The sequence below is a fragment of the Mytilus trossulus genome, chromosome 4 (assembly GCF_036588685.1).
Source record: "Mytilus trossulus isolate FHL-02 chromosome 4, PNRI_Mtr1.1.1.hap1, whole genome shotgun sequence".
Classification (NCBI taxonomy): domain Eukaryota; kingdom Metazoa; phylum Mollusca; class Bivalvia; order Mytilida; family Mytilidae; genus Mytilus; species Mytilus trossulus.
In genome coordinates, this window is record NC_086376.1 from 32,780,053 (window position 1) to 32,802,706 (window position 22,654).

Genomic DNA, 22,654 nt, shown 5'->3' on the forward strand with positions numbered 1-22,654 from the left:
AGTTAGGTGTAAACGTCCAATGGTGGGAAAAGATCTGTTAACAATTGTGACAAATTATGGTATCAAGATTAAATAGGATTAGGTGGACATCACCTCACATTTTATCATGTCCAAATGGATGTTTTCATATACTTAATTTTGTCTTTTTTTTTCACCTTTGCATTATTAATGTACCAGGTAGTTAAAAGGTCAATACTTTTTTCATGTGTTTTTTACGCTCTAGTATGAATTATGCTATACCTTGAAGAACCAGAAAGCTGTAAATAAGAAGGGAGGGGCTTATTACATTTGAGCAGGGGCAGATCCAACCACTTTTAAAAGGGGGTTCCTAACCCAGGATAAAGGTGGGTTCCAACTCTATGTTTCTATTTAAATGCATTTATTGAAAAAAAAAAAAATAGGGGGGTTCCAAAACCCTTTTGGACCCACCACTGCATTTACTGAGTACATGCCTAATGTTACATGTATATGTATACTCTCTTAATAATAAATGTTACATCTTAGATTTGCTATATCCACAAAAATTCAAAGTCTTGTCAAATGTATACATGTTATTCTTTGAATAATGATGCTGACACAGAAATCAATTCCTTTGCTTTTAAAAGAAATTATGGTGTATATATATGGAGCTACAGTGTAGTAAACATAATTTGTTGAAAATTGTAACATCTAGCAAGTGCTGTCACTTTGGGTTTTTGGATTTTTTTAAATATATATATATATATATATATATATAACATGTAGATTTGGAAGGTGAAAAGGGTCCATTACAGAACGTGAATACCTGATATTAAAGTTTATAAGTGCAATCTTCTGCATTTGTTTCAAAAGATAAATCCCAGACAATAACATCTGTATCTAATACCTGCATGTAACCTTTAAATGTTCAATCTTAATCAGTGAATATTTTACATGCCATTGGTATATGCATGCTTGTTTACTCCCTTGTACTATTTGACAGTATTGATGTACCCATTATACATAGAAATACAGGAGAACATGTTATATTGCATAAAAAGGTAAAAATCAGTCAAGGTTCTCACAGGTAGGAAGAATGAAAACGGCATGGATACATGTAAGATTGTCTGACTTTTTTTCTGTCAATGACGTTTACAAGAATTATAGACAAAGGACCTAGAAGTAAAGTTATTATAAAAGTACATGGTATAATCTAATGATTTATTAGCTTCCATTTGTTTTAATGTCTGCATAATAAACATGTTTAGACTATTAAAGTTTGACATTGAAAGCACACCCATGCAGGCAGCACTATTTGTTCACTCTCCTTCCAGGTATGATACAAAATGAAATACCATTGTGGACAGGTTATTTAAAAAAAGAAAAGGGAAAAAAAACATAAAACTTAATTTGAATATTCATAAAAAAGAAAGGTGATATTTTGTCTGTTGAATAAATGCTCATTCTTAAGGCTTGTTTGGGGTTGGGGTATTTGGTTGTTTTTTTTTTTTTTGGGAGGGGTACTTTCTGGTTTACCTGATTAAACCATCTTGACTTTAATTTGTTTTAGTTAGTTTGTTGTTGCTGTCTCACTGAAATATTGTCTTCATCTCCATTTATTCAAGCATACTAAATAATTTTCAATTGTATTAAAGCATATTTTTATACGACCCCAAAATTTTTTAGGGATCGTATAATGGTATGATGTCGTCGTCGTCCGAAGACACATTGATTTCCGGATAATAACTTTAGTTTAAGTGAATAAATCTTCATGAAATTTTTTCAGAAGGTTCAATTCCATAAAAGGAAGGTTGGGATTGATTTTGGGGATGATGGTCCCAACAGATTAGGAATAAGGGACCCAAAACAAGCATTTTCTAGTTTCAGGATAATTGCACTGAAATCATACTGCAATGTTTAAAACCACAAGTAGAAGGTTTGGATTCATTTTAGGAGTTATAGGGCCTAAGTTTAGGAATTAAGGGCAAAAAAGGGGTCAAAACAAGCATTTTTCTAGTTTCAAGACAATAACTTATGTGTAACGCATGGATCTCTCTGAAATTGTACCACTATGTACCATATAACAAAGGGGAGACTGGGATTAAGTTTTGGATTAATTGCCCAAAACAGGTTGGAATTAGGGGCCAAAAAAGGGCCAATAAGAAGCATGTTTCTAGTTTCCAAACAATCATGACAATAACTTGTGTTTAAGTGTATGGATCTCTCTGAAATTGTACTACAAGGTTCAATCCTGCAACGGAAAGCATGGGATTGAGTTTAAATTTTTCAAATTTCGAATTTTGAAAAGTTTCAAGAAGAAATCTTCAATTACACAGTATTGTGCAATAGATTTGTTAGATCTTTGACCACATTGATTTTGTGACAAAAACCTATATTATGTCAAAAATTTGTTCACAATCCAAATTCAGACAGAATTAAGCTTGAATATTGTGACCAAATTTGCCCCAACTGTTCAGGGTTCAACCACTTGTGTCGTATAAAGCTGCGCCCTGCGCAGCACCTGGTTTTAATGACATTGACAGCAATCAAAAGTTCCTTTAAGTCGTTTATACATAATTTCCTCCAGTGGTGAAATCAGATTTAAATTCTATAATTGTAGTTTTATAATATATGGTACTGTTACAAGACACTTATATTAAAAGATTTCTATATTTAAATAACTTTTACTTAAAGTACTTTGTGTACTGATCCACTTACTGACCACTAGCCAGCAGACATAAGTTTGACCTTCTGTCTATACTATTCATCAGTGGTCACCTAATCACCTCACCTGGTCACATTCATTCTGGCCAGGATACACTTATTAATCGCCTGACCACTGACCATACTTATATATATATATGATCATATATTGGGATGTGATATTTTAGCTATACAAAGTACTTGTTAGTCATCAAATGATTACAAGAGCTGCTTGTGTAATGATTGTAGCACATACTGTTCTTTATTTCTAAGGATTTTAGAAGGAATTAATAAGTATTATTAACAGAGATAATTTAAAAACAAAGACAGCAATCAATATTTCCAAACATCAATGCTATAATGTGTGTTGGGTTTAAAACACGATTGCAATAGTTTCTATTGTTATTCAATTGGCATTAAAGGCTGCCAATACAATTCCCCCCCCCCTTTTTTTGTAACATGGTGTCTAAAATACATCTGTGTCCTCTATTAAATTTATTATCACAAAATAATGACTGCCGATTAACTTTGTTTAAGTTATGCAGTGTGAAATTATAAATTACATCTTATTAAAACTCATCAGAGCCTATATTTCTTGTATGAATTTTATGAAATTTTTATCAAGGGTATATATTAGTACGTTTTGGAAGTGGTTGGAAATCAGTGCCTTTCTACTATCTTTGCATGATAAGTGTTCCTTTAAAATTCATTCATGATATGGTTCATCTGACCTTAACCTTAACCGTATTTTCATTGATCATTGATAAATTTATGTTTCTAATGACCTATAGTAAAGACCTTGAACTTAGAATTTGAGATTAATCAGTTAACATGGGTGGATCCAGCCTTGGACTTTTAAAATGGGGATGTTAATCCATGAAAGTGATTGTATTTAAAAATGCCTGGCTGAGGGAGACCAACTTTTTGTAGAATATATTAAGCAAAAAACTTGTATGAATTGTGAATAAATAATTAGATTAAATTAAACTATGAAGGTAAAAAATCTGCTATCATTTTTCAAATTCATGAGGTCTGTAGGTTTTTCTAACACTGTTATTTTGCTTAAATGGTTAATACATGGTTTTATCCTCTCTGTCTATAAAGCAATGCCATCAAATGATTCATAAAAAAAAAAAATTGGAGTTGTTTCGAATCTGCTAGCAAATTGGAAAGACACATATATTTAAAAACCAATCATCATTCATGTGTTATAGACTACGTGATGTTGATCCACAACCCTATTTGAAATAAAACATGAATGAAAATTTAAATAAATGTTTTTGGCTTATTTCCAGGTTAATTCTTATCCGTAATTATATTTTTATTTGGCAGTAAAAGGTGTTTGTGCCATACCACAAGACACAAATTTAGCATATGATTGAAGTTTAGATTATGTTTACCTCACAGAAAATTTGGAATGTAAGACTCAGAGGAGATATGACATATTTATTTAATGTCCAGGAAAGATATTTTAGAGTGCATGAGCTGCCTTTATTATGGTCACACCATCAAAGGCAGGCAAGACGTTTTAGATCTTGCTCTCTAGTATAATTATTTTATGCTAAAAATTTGATATTCAGAACACCAATAAAAATTCTTAATTTCATTTTACATGTATAATTATTGTACTGAAGAGTCTTTGGTCTTTTACAATATAGCAGTTGGTTGACATTAAATGTTTTGAATAAAACTTGTATTTCAAACTCAAGTTAACCTGGGTGATTATAGGTCTAATAGTTAAGGCATATTCCTTGGCACAACTATTTGTACTATTATTGATTTCAGGACAAAATCATGGCAGCATTTCAATGACTTAAAAGTCAGACTGAATGTTATACATACAGGTCCAGAAATTATTTGAAATTAATCACCCTCTGCGTAGATAGACGGATCAAATGCCATGTAGATTTGACATAGATATATATATATATATTTTCAGCTGTAAAGCCAAATCTTGAAAAGTATGTCTTCATGAAGGTTATAGAAGATACTGATGGTGTCCTGGTAGAAGAAGAAACATTGGATACTGGGTAATTAGATTGGACCATGTACAGTTTTCTGCATTGCTGAAAAATTTAACATGAAATAATTTCACATAAATTTAAAATAATAAAATTGAGAATGGAAATGGGGAATGCGTCAAAGAGACAACAACCCGACCATAGAAAAAACAACAGCAGAAGGTCACCAACAGGTCTCCAATGTAGTGAGAAACTCCTGCACCCGGAGGCGCCCCCAGCTGGCCTCTAAACAAATATATACTAGTTCAGTGATAATGAACGACATACTAACTTCCAAATTGTACACAAGAAACAATAGTAAAAATAATACAAGACTAACAAATACATACATTTAAATAAAAAGACTATCTTTTTTTTAAAATAAAAATTCAGTATTCATAGGGCTATTTCTCTAAAGTTTTGTCCATGCTGAATTAAATGATTTTAGAGAAACACTTACAAACAACTGCCTCTGGTAAAAGTTATTTGCTCATTAATAAGTGAAGTGCAACAATAAGAAACCCACATGAACCTTTGATCTACATGTATTTACCACTTGTTTAAATGATGTATTATGAATTATGTAACTGTTGTAATTACTTGAATGATAAAAACATTTCTCAAGGATATAAATACAAAAGATACATGTGTACTTTTTCATTTGTATGACAAAGATGACTTCTGAAATAATGTAACTATTAGCAGTTTAGTTCAAATACAAAGCGCTTTACATTTTGAATTTAAAAAAAGTCCAAATGGAGATCTGGAGTAGCTTTCACAAAATAGCTTAAGACCAAAAGTGATCATAAGTCATGACCAAATCAGCATATTTAGGATCAATCTTAGTCGTAAGTTGTTTTGTGAAAGTGACTCCTTGGAGGCAGTAAATTCCAATTGTTTGTGGTATTTGTATTATAATTACAAAAATACAATATTGCTGTTATTAATTCAGATGGATATAAGAGATTATCTTGTTATATATATTTTCAGGGAAGAAATAGTAGATTTACAGAAAGGAGACCAGCATATTATGCGATATAAACCAATATCATCTCTGGTATCATCTGGTGCTGTGACGTTAATATGATTCATATTATTATTTTGTTTGTTATAATAAAATACTATTCAATATAGAATTGTCCATCTATTTTATGTTTACATAATACTAAAACTCAGTCTGTCCATCAGTCATCCAGTTTTGTACAATAACTCTTTGCTTTAACCGATTTTGATGCCGCATTTATAGGCATTATGTCTTCTGGTCTGTGCATCTGTTCGTTCGTCCATTCATCCCCCTTCAGGTTAAAGTTTTTGGTTGAGGCAGTTTTTGATGAAGTTGAAGTCCAATCAACTTGAAACTTAGTACACATGTTCCCTATGATATGATCTTTCTCATTTTAATGTCAAATTAGAGATTTTTCCCCATTTTCACGGTCCACTGAACATCGAAAAGGATAGTCAGATGGGGCATCCGTGTACTTTGGACACATTCTTGTTCTTAAAATTTTAACAATTTCAGTTACATATACTATAAAAATATGAACACATCACCATTAAATCATTCAAAGCACAATAAAATAAAACTGATTTTATAATTAACACAAAACACAAATTATTACTAAATACAGAAAATACCAAATCAGTACATACAAGATATAAAAAGAAAATAAACAGCATATGACATATATTTTAGTATAACAAAACCTACAAAGGAGTAGGTCCGGTAAGACCCCTTTTTGGACCCAAAATATAACAGTTTTACAAAATTGTTAAAATGTATTTATTGGACAGTTAAATGCTTCTGCTACATAAATATGGGCTGTTTTTGACAATACAATGCACATATATCGAGTTGTACCACCATTAAGTCATGCTAAATTGCTGAAATCTTCAAAATTCTGTCATTTTAGTTAAATTTTAGACGGTTTCCGTGTAAAACGAAAGTGGCTACATTCGTGTAATTAGGTAAAAACTTTCACAAAAACTAATTGAATCAAGTGAAATAGACACTTAAGTGTTTAAAAAGTGGTCAAAATCTTTCGTTAGATGAAACTGAAATTTGAGGCCAAAATGAGTCCTTACCGGACCTACTCCTTTGCTGAAAATCATCCCATTATAGGAGTTATTGTTCTTGTAGTATGATTTTTACTCATTGATGCAGAAAATACGTATGATAAAAATCACCTTGCAAGAGTATAAAATTTATCAGCAAAATAAGATCTAAATTACTGTAAGTCCACTGATCCTTTACAAGCGTTATTGACCTTCAAATACAATTTTTATCCCTGTATTCATGTTTTTATGTTGACTTGTTAGTACCTATAATAGTGAGAAACTGAAAAAAATGCAAAGTGAGATGTAGCAATTTGCAACTTGGTTGAAATTGTCAATAGACTTAAGGATTAATTGTCCCTGAATGATTTACTTATTTTGACATTTTTGTCGACACCCAGGGTAGAAAAAAAATGTATAACTACTGGTCAGCAAAATAAGATGTACAAATAAGTTATAGCTGACTATGCGGTATGGGCTTTGCTCATTGTTGAAGGCTGTACAGTTACCTATAGTTGTTAATGTTTGTGTCATTTTGGTCTTTTGTGGATAGTTGTCTCATTGGCAATCATACCACATCTTCTTTTTTTTATATAACATGGTTGATTATAGTCAACTGACCCCTAATTGGAATTATTTCCTTTGTAAGACTAGTTTCACCCATTTTGTCTTACATACAACAAAAATCACAGTATAGGAGATGTGGTGAAAACTATTTGTTTAAAACTTTATAATTTGAAAGATAGGAGACCTGTTTGCTTCAAACCATGTAAGCAGATACCTCATGTTTTAAATTATAATGACTCATATGTCCTCGGCCTCAATTTCATGGTTGGATAGTGTATTAGTTGTGTAAATTTGTCACTTATTATGGGTAAAAAAAATATTTATGTATGGATTCTTTGCAACATCTTTATGTCCCTTTAATATTATTCACCTGAACTCAAACTCATTTCAAGGATTTGGTGGTTTCACAGATACTATAAGCAGTACCCCTAGGTCAAATATATGTGGTGTATTGAATGATTGTAAAGGGTTTGTGTCAGTATGACCTCATTTCCATAGTTCATTGGTCAATTTTTAGTTTTTGTGTTGATGTTTTTTTAACTATATTTTGTTTATGGAACGATTGTAAGGTCTACATGTCTATCTGATAGGATTTATCTCACCTTGACCTCATTGTCATGGATCTCAAGAATTTCAACACAAATCAAGGGATAGTAAAGCAAACATGACATTTCAGTGTATTCACTGCTTTTATTTTATTGCAGAAATATTAAACCCGAATACACATATAAATAAGTCAATATAACTCAATTTTCCCCTTACAGAAGTAATTTCCCTTAAATCATGATTTTTGCATCAAAAAAAGAACTATGCAGAGCTCATCACCTTTAAAAAGGGGGAATTATCAGCAAAATAACATCAAGTAAAAGGTCAAAATTGTGAATGTAGTAAATTGACCCTTTTCAGGAGTTATTGACCCTGAAAGAAGATTAGGCTAATTTTTGCTGAAACTAATAGAGAGAATCTGAAAATGTCACAGTGTGGTCTACCAATAGGTCAACATAGGGGAAATTATTTGGCAGATTCCCTGAGGGAGAACATTGCCCCTGAATGGGAACTTTTACCAAATTTGCATTTTTGTTGAGAATCTTAGCAGTAAGAAAATGGTTTAGTAAAATAGCATCTACAAATAAGTCAACATGGCTGAAACATAGTCAATTACTTATAGGAGAAATTGCAATTGAACAACATGCATGTGTTTGTTCATTTTCGTGTTTTTTTGGCTTTAATCTTTAAAAGGTTTTTTTTAAGAAGAAATCTGTTTCTCTTTTACAGAAACGTAGACAAGAAAATCAGCAAAAAAATCAGGTCTGCAAATTAGAAAAAACTGATCAGAGCTTAAAGATACAATAAACGGATATTCAAACCTATTAGCTGTTAAGTCGAAAACAAAATGACAAAAATACCATTTGTGCATCAGTTTAGGTTACTGGTATCCTCAGTTGCAGGACTATTTTTTAATTGTCCATCAGAAATGCATCGCAGAACAAAACTAAAATACACATTTTTTCAAAAGACATCATAATTATTTGGACAAGAAAAGGGTAAATACTGAACTCCAGGAAAATTAAAAACAGAAAGTTAGTCCTTGATCAAACGGCAAAATCAAAAATCATCTATCTACTGGAAATAAGGTGTAAAATTTAGCATGAATATGAATATGGTCCCTCCACCTAGATCTAAAAGTTTGGCCAGGATATAATAAAGTGTTCATGTGTCTTTCCCCGTTTTGTTCCGCATCATATTTTTATTTTGTTAACTGATTACTTTTTTTTCATTATTGGACATGTATATGAATAAGAATAAGAATATTTTATTTTTATTTCCAATTAAAGGGCCCTATAAAGAGCTTTCATGACATTACATACAAGTACATATGATTAGACATAAATTAGAGACATATAATATAAGAAAACAACATTGTTTAGTACTATTAAAAAAATGCTATAAAAGGCCAGGACAGAACCAGACAATACATTTTAGATCTTTAAAATATACCATTTAAAATCATATACCACTCAAAATATGTATATTTGTGGCTAATTTGTATTCATTATTTTTGAACTTCTCCTTATCTCTAGATTTTTAGATAAATACTTTCCCAAACATTTATACACATTTAAATTTTCTTGTGTAAATAGCCATAAAAACTTTGAAAAATTGTCTAACGATTGAAAATTATTACAATTTAGAGATATTTCAGTAAAAAAATCATTTCTGTTATCAATATATAGTGGACATTCAGTTACAAAGTGTATCTCATCTTCAACTTTATTTAAAGTACAGTATAAACATTTTCTGAGTGTCCTATTCACATAAAGTTTGGCGTATCTATCAGTCTCAATCCTTAATGGATGAGCGCTTATTCTAATTTTACAGATTGATTGTCTTAATCGAAATCTTTAAGATCCAAATATTTTTCAAAACAAAATAGAGTTTTAAAGGAAAAATAGGTAGTAAGTTTACCTTGATCTGATTGTAAAACTTTATTTCTATTTTCCTTCCAGAAATGGAGATAGTTTTTATATAGCTTAGCTTTGATAAATTTTGTGAAAGAGTAGATATTACATGTTTGTATGCCTAGCTTTTTTAAAATACAGTCTATACTTGAAAACCATGTATTCACTTTATTATTGTGAAGTTCTTTACTACATACATATGCATCATATAATAAAATGTTCTTAGTATTATTAAGTCGATGATAATATTTCAACATTGCTAATATAATATAAAAATACATTGGGTATCTCCCTAGTTCAGAAGTCACAGCAAGATTACTGGATTTCTTATTTACACCTAGAACATATTTCATAAATTTGTATTTGTATATGAATACGATATAGGAATGGTTTTTTTTATTCTTATCAAGTGTCTAATTATCGAATAATATCGATATTATATGATCAAAAGAATGTATAAAGCATAAACAAATAACGATAGACTCGGGTCAATAATAATCAAGGTCATGATGTTTACTTCAAGTCACGTTCTATAATAAAAGGTCATCGAACACATTTTTTTTAATTACAATATGTATATATTTCGGCATCGCAAACATTGTTACAGATGAAAAAAATTATTACATAAAAAGAAAGAATTCTTTAGTTTTATAATATATATTATTGTATAGCAATATAATATTCCCCACAGAAAGTAACCAAAAGTTAGCGTGCAATAAATTTAACTACGTTTTGGATGATTTTGTTTAAATATTCCATGTGTAATGGCAGTGTAAACATTCAGAGTTTGAATTTATTAGAATAGTAAATTTAACATTTAAGAGAAAGCTGTACTTGTCACAAAGCTGCCACCAAAAAATAGGGACATTGCTTTAATCTACAATTTTCTATGACAATCATAAATGTTCATTAAGAAGAGCAAATTTTTATCTTTTATTCATCATATTTGATTTTCAACCATATTTGTCAGGGTTCTCCAAGGAAAATATGTGCAAAAGCAGAAACATGTAAATACTTTAATTTTATATAACAGGTAACAGGTTATTTACCGAGCGCTGGAACGGGTACATGCGTGCTAATAGGGTAATTTCATCTCTAAGAACACATTGTTACCACAAGAGACATGGACAAAATTGAAAATCCTTTTCTAAAAGGTTCTACGTACAACAAACGTATTATAAGTGAATAGGTAACAGGGTATTAACCGAGCGCTGGAACGGGGTCATTTCATCTCTAAGAACACATTGTTACACCAAGAGACATGGGCACAATTGAATTTTTTTTTTAAAAGGTGCAACGTTCAACAAACGTATTATAAGTGAATAAGTAACAGGGTATTAACCGAGCACTGGAACGGTTGCAATCGCGCTTATAGGGTCATTTCATTTGTAAGAACACATTGTTACCACCAGAGACACGAACACAATTGAAAAACGATTTAATTGAAAGTGCAACCGTATACTCCGCGCATTAAAAACGAATAAATAACAGATGTGCATATAGAGAAAAACTATGTGCATATAAAGTAAACTATGTGCATATAGAGATCAAGTATGTGCGTATAGAGAAAAAGTATGTGCATATATAGTAAAACTATGTGCATATATAACGATATGAATAAAGGGGTAGTGAAGGTATAGTAGTTGGATTATTCCTTGTATCGTTATATAGAACTGAGTGCATGCAATTGATATGACTTATGTTTCACGCTGGCTTGAGTGGACACATTTTATGCATGGTCAATTTTTCGGAACCTATATTTAGTGAAGCCCATGCAGCTAAGTACTATATATATATATATAGTCATTGCATTTCATTACTATGCTGTGTATCCACTGGGACTAGTCCCGGTTATTCATTTGACGCTTGAGTGTGAGTGTGCAGCTTTCAAAATGTACTTCAGACGCTTAAACACATATTCTAACTCCGAACTTTCTCTTTTAGCCCGGATTCTTCAAAAGCTGGTAAATTTTCGAGAATCTGAATAATACCACGATGTACAATTTGTATTTTAAAAAACCTGTTTGTTAGAAATCCTTTTGCGTCAGGCTGCGGATATACAGAGACACATCCTCATTTGAAGGATATTTTATTTTCATCCATACGACATAGCCGGGTTAGTCAAGAAATCCCCACTTACCACTAAGCCGGCTTTATACTGGACTTAATTAAACTCAGAATGCCGGTATGCATATGATATCGACTCAATTTGAATTCTTCTTTATTTAGCGATTTTGTGGTCATTGCCCGAGGTAAGATATATCAACTGCTCATAATCTGTGATTAGGACATTGACTCTATTTATATATTTTCTACTTTATGATCGGCATGGTCAATTGTACAAGGTAAGCCATATCAGCTGCTAATATATGTAGTTATTTTTGGTTGTTGCAAGTATTGGCTAGGCTGTTCAGTTTTTGTTTCATCTTTAAAAATTATCGGCTCAATTTTGTATGCATATTAGTAGGACTAATCGCTTATAACTGGGACCAATAGATGATAGTAAATCGAAGGGTATGGGGTATACATCCATGAAACAAAATAAATACATGCACAGCAAATCACATTAAGTTAAGTAACAGCGATTTTGCTGCTGTCCTCATCTGAAAATACGCGATAGTCTCCGTCAGTTAACCGTCTAAATATACAGTATCGGTTTTGAAGTTGTGGGGCATTTTTTTTTTTAAACCCGTTAACGGTTTTCTGAATTAAATGTCCAGTGATACTGATAATTGAGGACAATTTTTTGTCAATTGAAGGTGTTTACCGGTCTGGCCGTTCGAGCGTCATGGTCCTTTCCGTTCCATTTTTTGTTGTTGAACTAATTTAGTATCGTGAGGGAGACAGTGATACCATGGGGGCTGCCTAAATCGCCAGTCGAAGAAAAAAACACAATACCACAGCCAATTAAGGATTTATATAACTTTTTTTCTAAATTGATCTGGCCACAGCACCAATAACAGCCATGATCGATCTTACTTTTGTTATTATCAAATATTCCGCATTTTTCTTTTTAAAATAGATAGCCTAATTGTTTTTGTTTCTGATAGTTTAGAAAATGGGTTTGCTAAGGTTCTTGGGAACGGAACATTTTTTGTTATAAATAACCTGCCACGAAAATTAAAAAAATAATAGAAAACCAAATAAAGAAGAAGAAAAGGGGGAGGTTTAAAAAAAGTCCTGTTCACAAGTACCTGCATGCTTTTGATTCTTGAAAATGTTTAGTTTTGTCAAGAGATAATTTCATGTCGCCAAAAGGATACATGTGTATGGCTCAAGGCTTTTCTAAACCCCATAAGAGAAACGCTCATGTCGTCAAATTTTAAAAGTCAGCTGAAATCACTGATCAAACTACTGGGTCAGCTATATATACACTTTACTGTTAGGGACTTTCCAACTTTGTATTAACACAAGTTTTTAACATGCACCTTCTTAGAAATGGAATCAAATTTCGTTATAAAGTTTATTTCTAACGTAGGTTATCTGGATGAAATTTTATACTGTAGGATTGTACTGTTCGCTGCATTGTGTCTGTTGACATTATGTGGATAGCTGAAAATACACAGCTGATCAGCAAATCTCATGCACACTATCACCACTATGATGATCAGATCAGGTTATTTTACAGGAATTTGATTGGCTGTTACTTTGTATGGCTTATTTGATTGGCTGTCTTAGATCTGGGCACGTGAACTTTGTTGAATGAAAATTCATGGTCAAGGTCGATTGAAATAAAAATGAACTGTCAGTTCGAAAAAACGTGTAAGAAGGTACAGGAATGAATATGAGCAGTTGGGATTTTCTCTTTCATGTGATACAGTAAGTAAATTGTAGAAATGTTAAATGTTTCAAAGAAAGTTAAATTGTTTTAATAGGATGTGTAGTGTGTACAGTATTGGTCACAAGCGTGAGTTCCTGTTCACGCGACGACCCTCAATATTATAAAAAATAATGTATTTGATTTTGTTCATATACACATGTAGCATTTGTCCTCTCCCCTGTTGAAATTGCCTTATATATTCCAGATCAAATTTAACTATTTCCCCAACTCCATCAGAAATTGGTGAATGAATAAACACAAAAAATTTTGGAAACCTATTACCATCCCAAATCACAGTTTCAAAACTTTTCAAAAGGGTTGCTTCACTGATTCCCTATAAAATTAATAAAAAAAAATCCCACGAAAGGAAGGCCCCCTCCCTGGATCTGCCTTTGCAAATTTAAAAGATTCCCCAGTCCCTGATATGATTTTCGGTCCAATTCTGGACACTGGAACATTATTACATAAAGCATGGGTATTACATCTATGTATAAAGTTACAATATATGCTGAATTTGATAGGAATACGAGTGATTTAGTTTGAATAATCGTTATTCCAGGTCTGCAACTACCAACTTCTCAAAATGAAGAAACCTTAATTAAATATAGATGTCAATGACTTGGGACAGGTATATGAGATTAAATAAGATTTGTTTTAGGACCCATCTTCATAATTCCAATCAGTGGCCTTTTAATAGAAAAGTTACATGTAATCAATAGCTAAAAGATATGATATCACAAAAAAATTGAAACAAAACAAAAAGGAGTGGACAGTTAATCTGAAATAACAGAGGTATTGCATCATCAAAATTTACACATTTATGTATAAACTGTACCCTTTACAGGCTTTAAATAACCATGTATTCAATGCATGCATCAGACATGGGGTATTTGTAATCAGCTGTAATTGATTACATTTTGCAGTCACATACAATGTAATCAGTAACCATGCATTTTATTATAAGTAATGGTATAAATGTACATGTAATCAATTACAAAGTAAATTCAAGTGTAATCATGATTACTTAAAAGAGCCATGCATGTTTACAGTTATCATGTTTTATAAGCTGATGAATGTGTTTGGTGACTGATGACATAATAATAAGTTCATTTTTGTAAGACAATATTATCTAAATGTATCATGCAGATTTTCAACATAAATTTCTAGAGGAATATATATATTTAACAAACTTGAATTTGTACTACATCCTGTTATTGGTAAAAAAAAAAGTGGTAAAATCTGACACTTTAAAAATAAACATGTTTTGACACCGCACTTAGTACATGTACAAATGTACATAGGAGTTTTAAGAAAAGGAGTAAATTCATTCTACAATATCCATGTATATGTAGCTACATTTTGTACCAAGGTTTATTGAAATCATAATCTATAAATGATATGGAAAACTGCATCAGTTAACTATGACCTCATGTGAAACATTAAATTTTATGGAATTGAATTCTTCAGATTAGAGTTTCCTCTAAAATTATAGTACTACCATGACTATATAGTCCATTGTGATTTTTATGTACAGTTTTGTTAAAGTGGATTTCTAATTTATACAATGCAAAATCTTTTGATTAGGAATTGCCCACCGATGCTTACATTTGTAAATCCATAAGACACTGAAAGAAAAAAATAAGATGCTACTATGTGCAATATCATAATGTTCTTCAGGGAATGCATAGATTTAATGGCTGTGTATTGATTAGATTTCTTGGAGCTTGATATAAAGAGCTCTTGCGTCATCACACAACTTGTCAGCTAAGAGTTTCAGATTGTAGCTGCAGAAAAATGAAATTGATATTGATAATCAAAGAAGCACTTCAATGGTAGTTATAACATATTATTTCAAAACACTTGGGAATATTATATGTACATTCACCGATTCAATGTATTTATTTCACATCATCTGAACTGTCTATTTCATTATTGAACATTTTGTATTGCAGGATTTGTGTAAGCATCAGATTATAAAAAAAGGATCGGTACATTGCATAAAATATATATACATATAATACATGCCGTCTAGATACGACAGAAGAGCAGGATAGAAAAAATAACCATAAATAAGAGTTTATGTTTGATTTCATAAGCAAGGCCAAACAAGGTAAGAACATAATAATTTACAGATATATACATTTGTAACATCTGTTAAACAGCTGATATATATGTGTGGGCTTGAGTCACAGTACTGTGATCAGTTCAATACAACCTGCTACATGTAAATGTACTTCTACAGTATACTACATGTACACAGTGGAAAATCAATTACAAAAAAAAGAACTTTTATTATAAAATATTTTTGTCTGTGGTGATCAACAATTTAAGAGAGACCTATTCAGATTATTATATTATGTGAATTTAATGCAATGTAAATTTCTGTTTAAAAAAATAATGCAAACGACATACATGTACAAAGGATAACAGGAATTATCTCAAATTTGACAGCACAATAAACTAAATCAATCACTAGCTTGTTGCCAAATAACGAAGTACATTTGTAGAGAGAAAAGATATTGACACAAAGACAAAAACATGAAACAACTCCTGGCACAGGTGATCCCACTATGTGGAAGTTTGATTTATCACTGAAAGCAGTACATTATGTACATTTTGAGAGAAAAAAAAATAGTTTCTGCAGTTTCAATTACAAAGCCAGTGAAATACACAATTTTGTTATGTACAGTAAATTATTCAACATGTTCAAGTTTTAACATATTTGATTTTGCATAATTCACATTGTTTAATTACAGGTGTCTCCATGTTGAGGTCGGAGTCACAGATTCCGTTTGCTAAATTCGGAACAATGCCTGTTGATTTCACATCGTATTTATTGGCCTCTAGTCCACCTGCATCATCGTTTGAATTCTTAAACTTTTCTCAGCATTTGGACAATACTAGGCTGAGCTTAAATGGATATGTATACAAGGATGAAGCAATTGCATCCTCTTTATGTGCTCTGAAGCAACGGAAATCTGAATCAAGTAATCAAAAAAAAAATCGTCCAGAATTAAAACCTATTATTACAAATATAAACAGTTCTGGGGAAGAAGAATCAACTTCTACCGGTTCATGCTCCCCCACACCACCAACTTCTCCAGGCAAGTCAAAAAAGAAAGTGTCTTTTGCAGATCATCGAGGAATGGCACTTGCTTGTGTTAAAATAATGACTGAACCATCAGATGTTCCTCCTAAAATAAAGGAGGAGGTTTTAGCGGCAGTGCGTCAAGGTGCTACAGCTGGTGTCTCAGACCAGCCTCCTCTAGTCATAAACTTCCCTCAGCCAGCATCAGATTACTTGGCATTTAGAGACCTTTTAGAACAGAACTGTGTGTCACTTGAAAATGTAATTATTCGAGATTACAAAGTATTGGGAACAATAAAAGTTAAAAACATATCATTTGAAAAGAGAGTATTTGTACGAGTAACATTTAATTCTTGGGAGAATTATTTAGACTTTGAAGGTATTTTCCTCCAAGGTCAGCCTTCAACTTCAAATAATATTGACACATTTTCGTTTGAGTTTGATGTTCCCACAGACTTGGATAGAAATTCAGTTGTTGAATTTGCTGTATGTTTCGAAGCAAGTTCGCAACAGTACTGGGATAACAGGAAAGGAGAAAACTTTAAAATAACAATTTGCTCTGAAAGCAGTTTTGTGCCAGATGGACAAATAATAGAAGATAAACCTTTAACGAACGTTGACTCATGGACTGAATACGCTGCATGGAACAAGGTTGATACAACAATACCATACTGGTGAAGCTATTTGTGTATAGAGATTATATATATATTAGACAAAGTAAAGAAAAAATTACATTTTTTCGAAGAAAATGAAAATTTAGATACTGTACAAGTACAGCACTGCAAATGTATCATATCAAAAGATATTTGGTTGTTTTCTTAGATAATGAATGGATAAAGCTTTAATCATTTTAAGTATTTGAATTCCGTAATTTGCTCATGGTTTTAATTTAAATCCATTTTCTAAAATTACATATATTTTTTTACATTTTCATGCTCTTCAGCTTGTGATATTACAAATCCAAAGTAGTAAAGTTGATTTTTTTTCTCATTTCATACAAATGTACATGCATAAACAATCTATGTTCTCATGTACTTGTAGTTTTAAAGTGCCATAATTTATGTAACTTAGCATAATACATCATGTTTCATTACCAACTTTCATTTTGACAAATTTGTATTGAAAAGCAGAGTTGAGATTATCTGTGCTTTAATTATGATTATGCATTATTAATTATTATATTGTTTCCCTCAGTAAACCCCTTTACATTATCTTCAGGACTTACTGATGTATATTATGTATTCTTAATTAATTTGCTAACACTTGCATATTGCTTTGCTACAGTACATATAGCAAATTGAATTTTAATTGATTTTTGTGAAATATAAAGTCATTTAAAGTTATTTAAAAGATCTCAATGTGCGTGTACTGTTTACTGTTAGTTGTCATCGATTTGGCAATCCCAAAGTTATAACTGCCTAGTTTATACATGTAGATGTTGTTGACCAGTGGTGACCACACTTGGATGTCTTCCAAACAAACCATATACACCTTCACTTTTTACATCAATAAAGCTGTTTTTTTGGCTTCCATATGATTTACTGGAAGGTTAGAAGTACAGTGTACATAGAATGAATCATGCTTATTGATTTTTCTGTCCTTGATATTAAGTGTCCTTTATATCAGACTGAAGTTTAAAAAACAACTTTGTAACAATGTATTAGCTGCCAAACAGTGTCCTTGAGTTGGTTAACAAACAAAATATAAGTTATGTATGACAAGCATTGCGAAAAAAAAGATTCATTATACTAAATGTTTGTAAATTAACCATTTTTTCTAACTTAAAGAAATCAATTTGAGTTATTTTATTTCCATTTAAGTTATAAGTACATTTACATGTACAATGTAGGTATTTGAATTTTGTACATTGACATGTAAAGTCCATTGTGGAACATTTACACAAAAATGTATATTGTACAGTACTGCATATTAAAGTTCATTGAAATCAAAAATTAATAAGATTCTCTTAAGAGATTTACAAAATATTGTACTACAAATGTGTGTCACTGTGGTCAAGTCGTTTTATCTCAACCACCAATCAGTATACATGTACATAGTACCTCCAATGAAATTGCTTGGGCATTATACAAGTGGGTCTGTTTACATTTTGAAATCACATATTTTGGATATAGATGTATAATGTGAATTTACATGTAGTTTATATGCATGTACATACATGTATTATTTAAATTTTTACATGTTTTTATCTAACTACATGTAGATATAATAATATACATGATCAAGGACGTATATTATACATCCTTGAAATGATATATATACTGGTATATAAACGTATATCTATCAAACATATGATTACATGTAGTTTTGAGAATTTTCAGTGCCAGTATTTGAAAGTTATTTATTACAATATACAAATATTGTAGTAAAATCTTGTACATTTATTTTCCTGTACCTTCATTTTTTCAGTTTCATTATTATTCATTAAGAAACGGGTATAAAGGGCAGACAACTCTTGAAATATTTTATATTAGACTATATATATTTCAGTGACTTGTATTGATTTACAAGAGCTTGTTTTGTTTGTTATGTTGGTAAAAGTGCACATGTGTTCATATCATTTTACTCATGCATAATGTACATGTAACTCATACATGTCATCTTGCAAGATTTCTTAAACCATGTACAGTGAAAAGCTTATTTGAACAAGTCTACAATGTAGTCATAAGCCTTCTGATAAGGGCATGTTTATAATGCAGGAATATATTTTTTTGTATATTTTTGTACAAAAGTTATTTGTGAAACATAACTTGCAAAAAAGTAGAACTGAATGATTGTGTCACAGTGTGTGTATATGTGTTGTATGTGTGTTAGATATACTAAGTTGTGTTTTAATTTATTTATTGCTAACGTTGAATATTGTGAAACTAATGTGTACATGTAGCATCTCTAAACCTTGTTACTTTCACTCATGCAGAGCTATAATATGAATAGTTTGATAATCCCTGATTATTCCTTACTGAAATCTCACTACCTCATAGTTTGCTTCATGCATTATCTTAACATATGAACCGCCAGACGCCAAACGTTTTGAAAGAGGGAATCGGTTTTCATACAAATTATAGTGTTTAGCATGTTAGTGCTGCAAAGTCGTTTTCCTACCAAAAATTAGGTTTCTTTTAGAAGTTGTGAAATACATGCATGTGCACCTATTGTCATATTGTGGTCGTTAGGAGATGTTTCAGTGTGCCTCTGATTAGGTTCTTATTTATTCATTTGTAAAATAAACCATTTACATTTTGCAATTACAATGTGTTTCTCATAGAGAAATTTTTTAAAATGTGATACATTTTTGTAGCTTAAATCATTTTATGCTTATATATATATACTTATATATTTCTTCTATATACTTTGAATTACCACTGCAATATTAATGGGAGCTGTGTGCTGTATAAAAGTTGTTGAAAAGTGTGAACAATCTATTAAGATCTGTTATTGCATTTTACATTAAAAGTTGTTACAATGTATTTATTTGTTTGTTATTGTCTTGACCAGTACTAAACAGACAGAAACAACACAATCTGGTTATCTGATTGGTCTTTGCCTAATAGAATGTACTCTAGAATCTTACATGGGTTTGGATTTTACTGTCTTAAAGGTCAAGGTCAAATTTATTGAAATAGACCGAAATAAGCAAGTTTCTTGATGACATCTCCTGATTATTGCATATTGGATTGCATTGAAACAGATTCTCCATTGATTTAGATATCATTGCTTTCAAGGTCAAGGTCATATAGTATTGTGCTATTTTAATTTGTGTTGACAAGAAAGGTCCCTCACTAGTGTCTCTTGTGTGTTCACTGAACAATATGTATATATTTGTTAAATTGGTTCTTGCAACCTTTGTTTTTCATTGTATAAATTTCTCCTCTTAATTGTCTCATTATCTATGACATTTGGGCTATGCAACATTTTACAAAAAGTCTTTACAAAAATACCAAAACTCCAGAGGGAAATCAATAAAACATTACAAATTCAAACACTCGACTTGATCAATCAATGGAAATCATGTTCCTGACTTATTACAGGCATTTTTTAGGTGAATGATTGCAGGGGCAGATCCAGCCATTTTAAAAAGTGGGGGTTCCTAACCCAGGTTAAAGGAGGGGGTTCCAACCACACGCCCCCCCCCCCCCTTGATAAGCCAATGGATTGGTTAAACCTAGTTTTATAGCTAGTTAAACTAACCACTTGTATGAACGTTTATAGTTCTGTTCTGCAGACAAAACTGAGTGAGCAACACAAACATACAGTTCATCAGATATACAATACAAAATTCAAACAAGCACGCTAGCAAATAAAAATCTGAGAAGAACACCAACAACATAAATTTTTCAAGTTGACAGTACACACAGTATAGTAAATGAAAACTTTCCTGACCAAGTACAAATAAGTAAAACAGTTACACAAAGGTGTACAAAATTCAACATTTAAGACCACATACATGATAATTAATTATGAAACATCAGTATGAAATAAGTAACATTCAAATACCACAAAATCAAGAACATAAGATAACACCATCATGACCATGTATTGTCAATGTAAATCAATTTAAAAGTACACAACTTGACATTCTTGGAGATCTTGGATGCTTCAAATACTAATATTGTACTCATACATATTAAAAGTCACAGAAATACTGAACTCCGAGGAAAATTCAAAATGGAAAATCCCTAATCATATGGCACAATCTAAAGCTCAAACACATCAATCGAATAGATAACATCTGTCATATTCCTTAATTGATACAGATATGTTCTTGTGTAGACAATGGTGGATTGAAACTGGTTTTATATCTAGCTAAACCTCTCACTGTATGACAGTCAAATTACTCATTGTAACATTCTTTCTTCCAAAAAAAAAAACATACAGGAGAAAAGGTGACATGATTTGCTGTGCTTATCTTTGAAAAAGCAAAACCAAAAGGGTACGGCAACCATATTTTTTTGACAAAAGTATTGACTTGAAAAACTATTTAAAGGTTTGTTGAGGACTTTCTAGTCTGATAAGATATCGAAGTTTGGTGGCCTTTCCTTTTTGGGGACTTGCTGTTTTTGAAATATGAGTGTTTTGGCAACTAGTACTTCATTTGTATTCAATTCACGACTCCCTTGATATATGCTTTCATCATGTTTACTGTCGTAATTGCAAACAATAACATTTGTTTCTTCTAAAATTTGCACTTTTTAACACAAGTCATGTATATTGTCAGCACTTATTTTGCACTTTCTAATGACTGAGAAGGTTCTTAATTCGGTAATTTCCAGTGGTGGACACTGACTGCCTAAGAGAGGACCCGCTCCAGTCATGCTTTAGTCATTTCCTTTATAATCAACCAAATGTTTTCCCTGAAAAGCGGGGCCTGTCTTCAATCCGCCCCTGATTACCAATTGCATTCATAGCTAGAACCACTTATCCTTATATGGACATAGTGATTTTATTTTGGCAGTGGCAAAATAGAAAAAAAGTAGTTATTTCTAAATTTTCGATATAAATATGCTAGTTTGCCTGCTTCAATTAAGATATTTTAATCAGAGCCGGTAAATAGCATATTTTCTATTTTGCCAGTCCCGGCAAAGAAACCCTCAGTGGCAGATCCATAAATTTTCATAACAGGGCCCACTGACTGCCTATAAGATAGGCCCGCTCCAGTCGCACTTCAGTGATTTCCTAAAAAAAAAAAAAAAAAAAAAAAAAAATCCACAAAAAGGGACCCCGATCACCATGCTCCCTAAATCCGACTGACCATTGCCTTTATTTTAAGTCTACATATGTTTAAGTGCGATGAATAAAATTAATTTATACAAGATCTTCTAGCCACTTCTGGCGTAGAGGGCTACCCCCTTTTGATCAGAGACACTATCGTATTTTAAATGAAACAGGTCAATAATGCACGCTCACATGTAACTTCGTTGTTTGAAGTCGTTTGCATATTTAAAAAACGGGGAGCTTAACCTTCTAGAGAAATATTTTTATTTAAGAATTA

At 31.6% G+C, this 22,654-nt stretch overlaps 2 protein-coding genes across 2 annotated transcripts in view; both read left to right on the top strand.

Moving 5' to 3' along the window:
- LOC134715139 (DNA replication complex GINS protein SLD5-like) overlaps positions 1–5,791 on the top strand; it is a 34,978-nt gene extending 29,187 nt beyond the window's left edge. The window contains exons 6-7 of the mRNA XM_063577085.1: positions 4,601–4,691; positions 5,652–5,791. Of these exons, the coding sequence (XP_063433155.1) occupies positions 4,601–4,691; positions 5,652–5,748 (188 nt within the window). The 3' untranslated portion in view covers positions 5,749–5,791. The remainder of the gene's footprint in view (positions 1–4,600; positions 4,692–5,651) is intronic.
- A 7,560-nt stretch (positions 5,792–13,351) lies between these two features.
- Positions 13,352–20,132, top strand: LOC134715140 (protein phosphatase 1 regulatory subunit 3B-like). The gene is made up of 3 exons (XM_063577087.1): positions 13,352–13,558; positions 15,512–15,669; positions 16,316–20,132. The coding sequence occupies exons 2-3, from the start codon at positions 15,639–15,641 to the stop codon at positions 17,323–17,325; spliced, it is 1,041 nt and encodes a 346-aa protein (XP_063433157.1). The 5' UTR covers positions 13,352–13,558; positions 15,512–15,638; the 3' UTR covers positions 17,326–20,132.
- Positions 20,133–22,654: the final 2,522 nt, after the last annotated feature.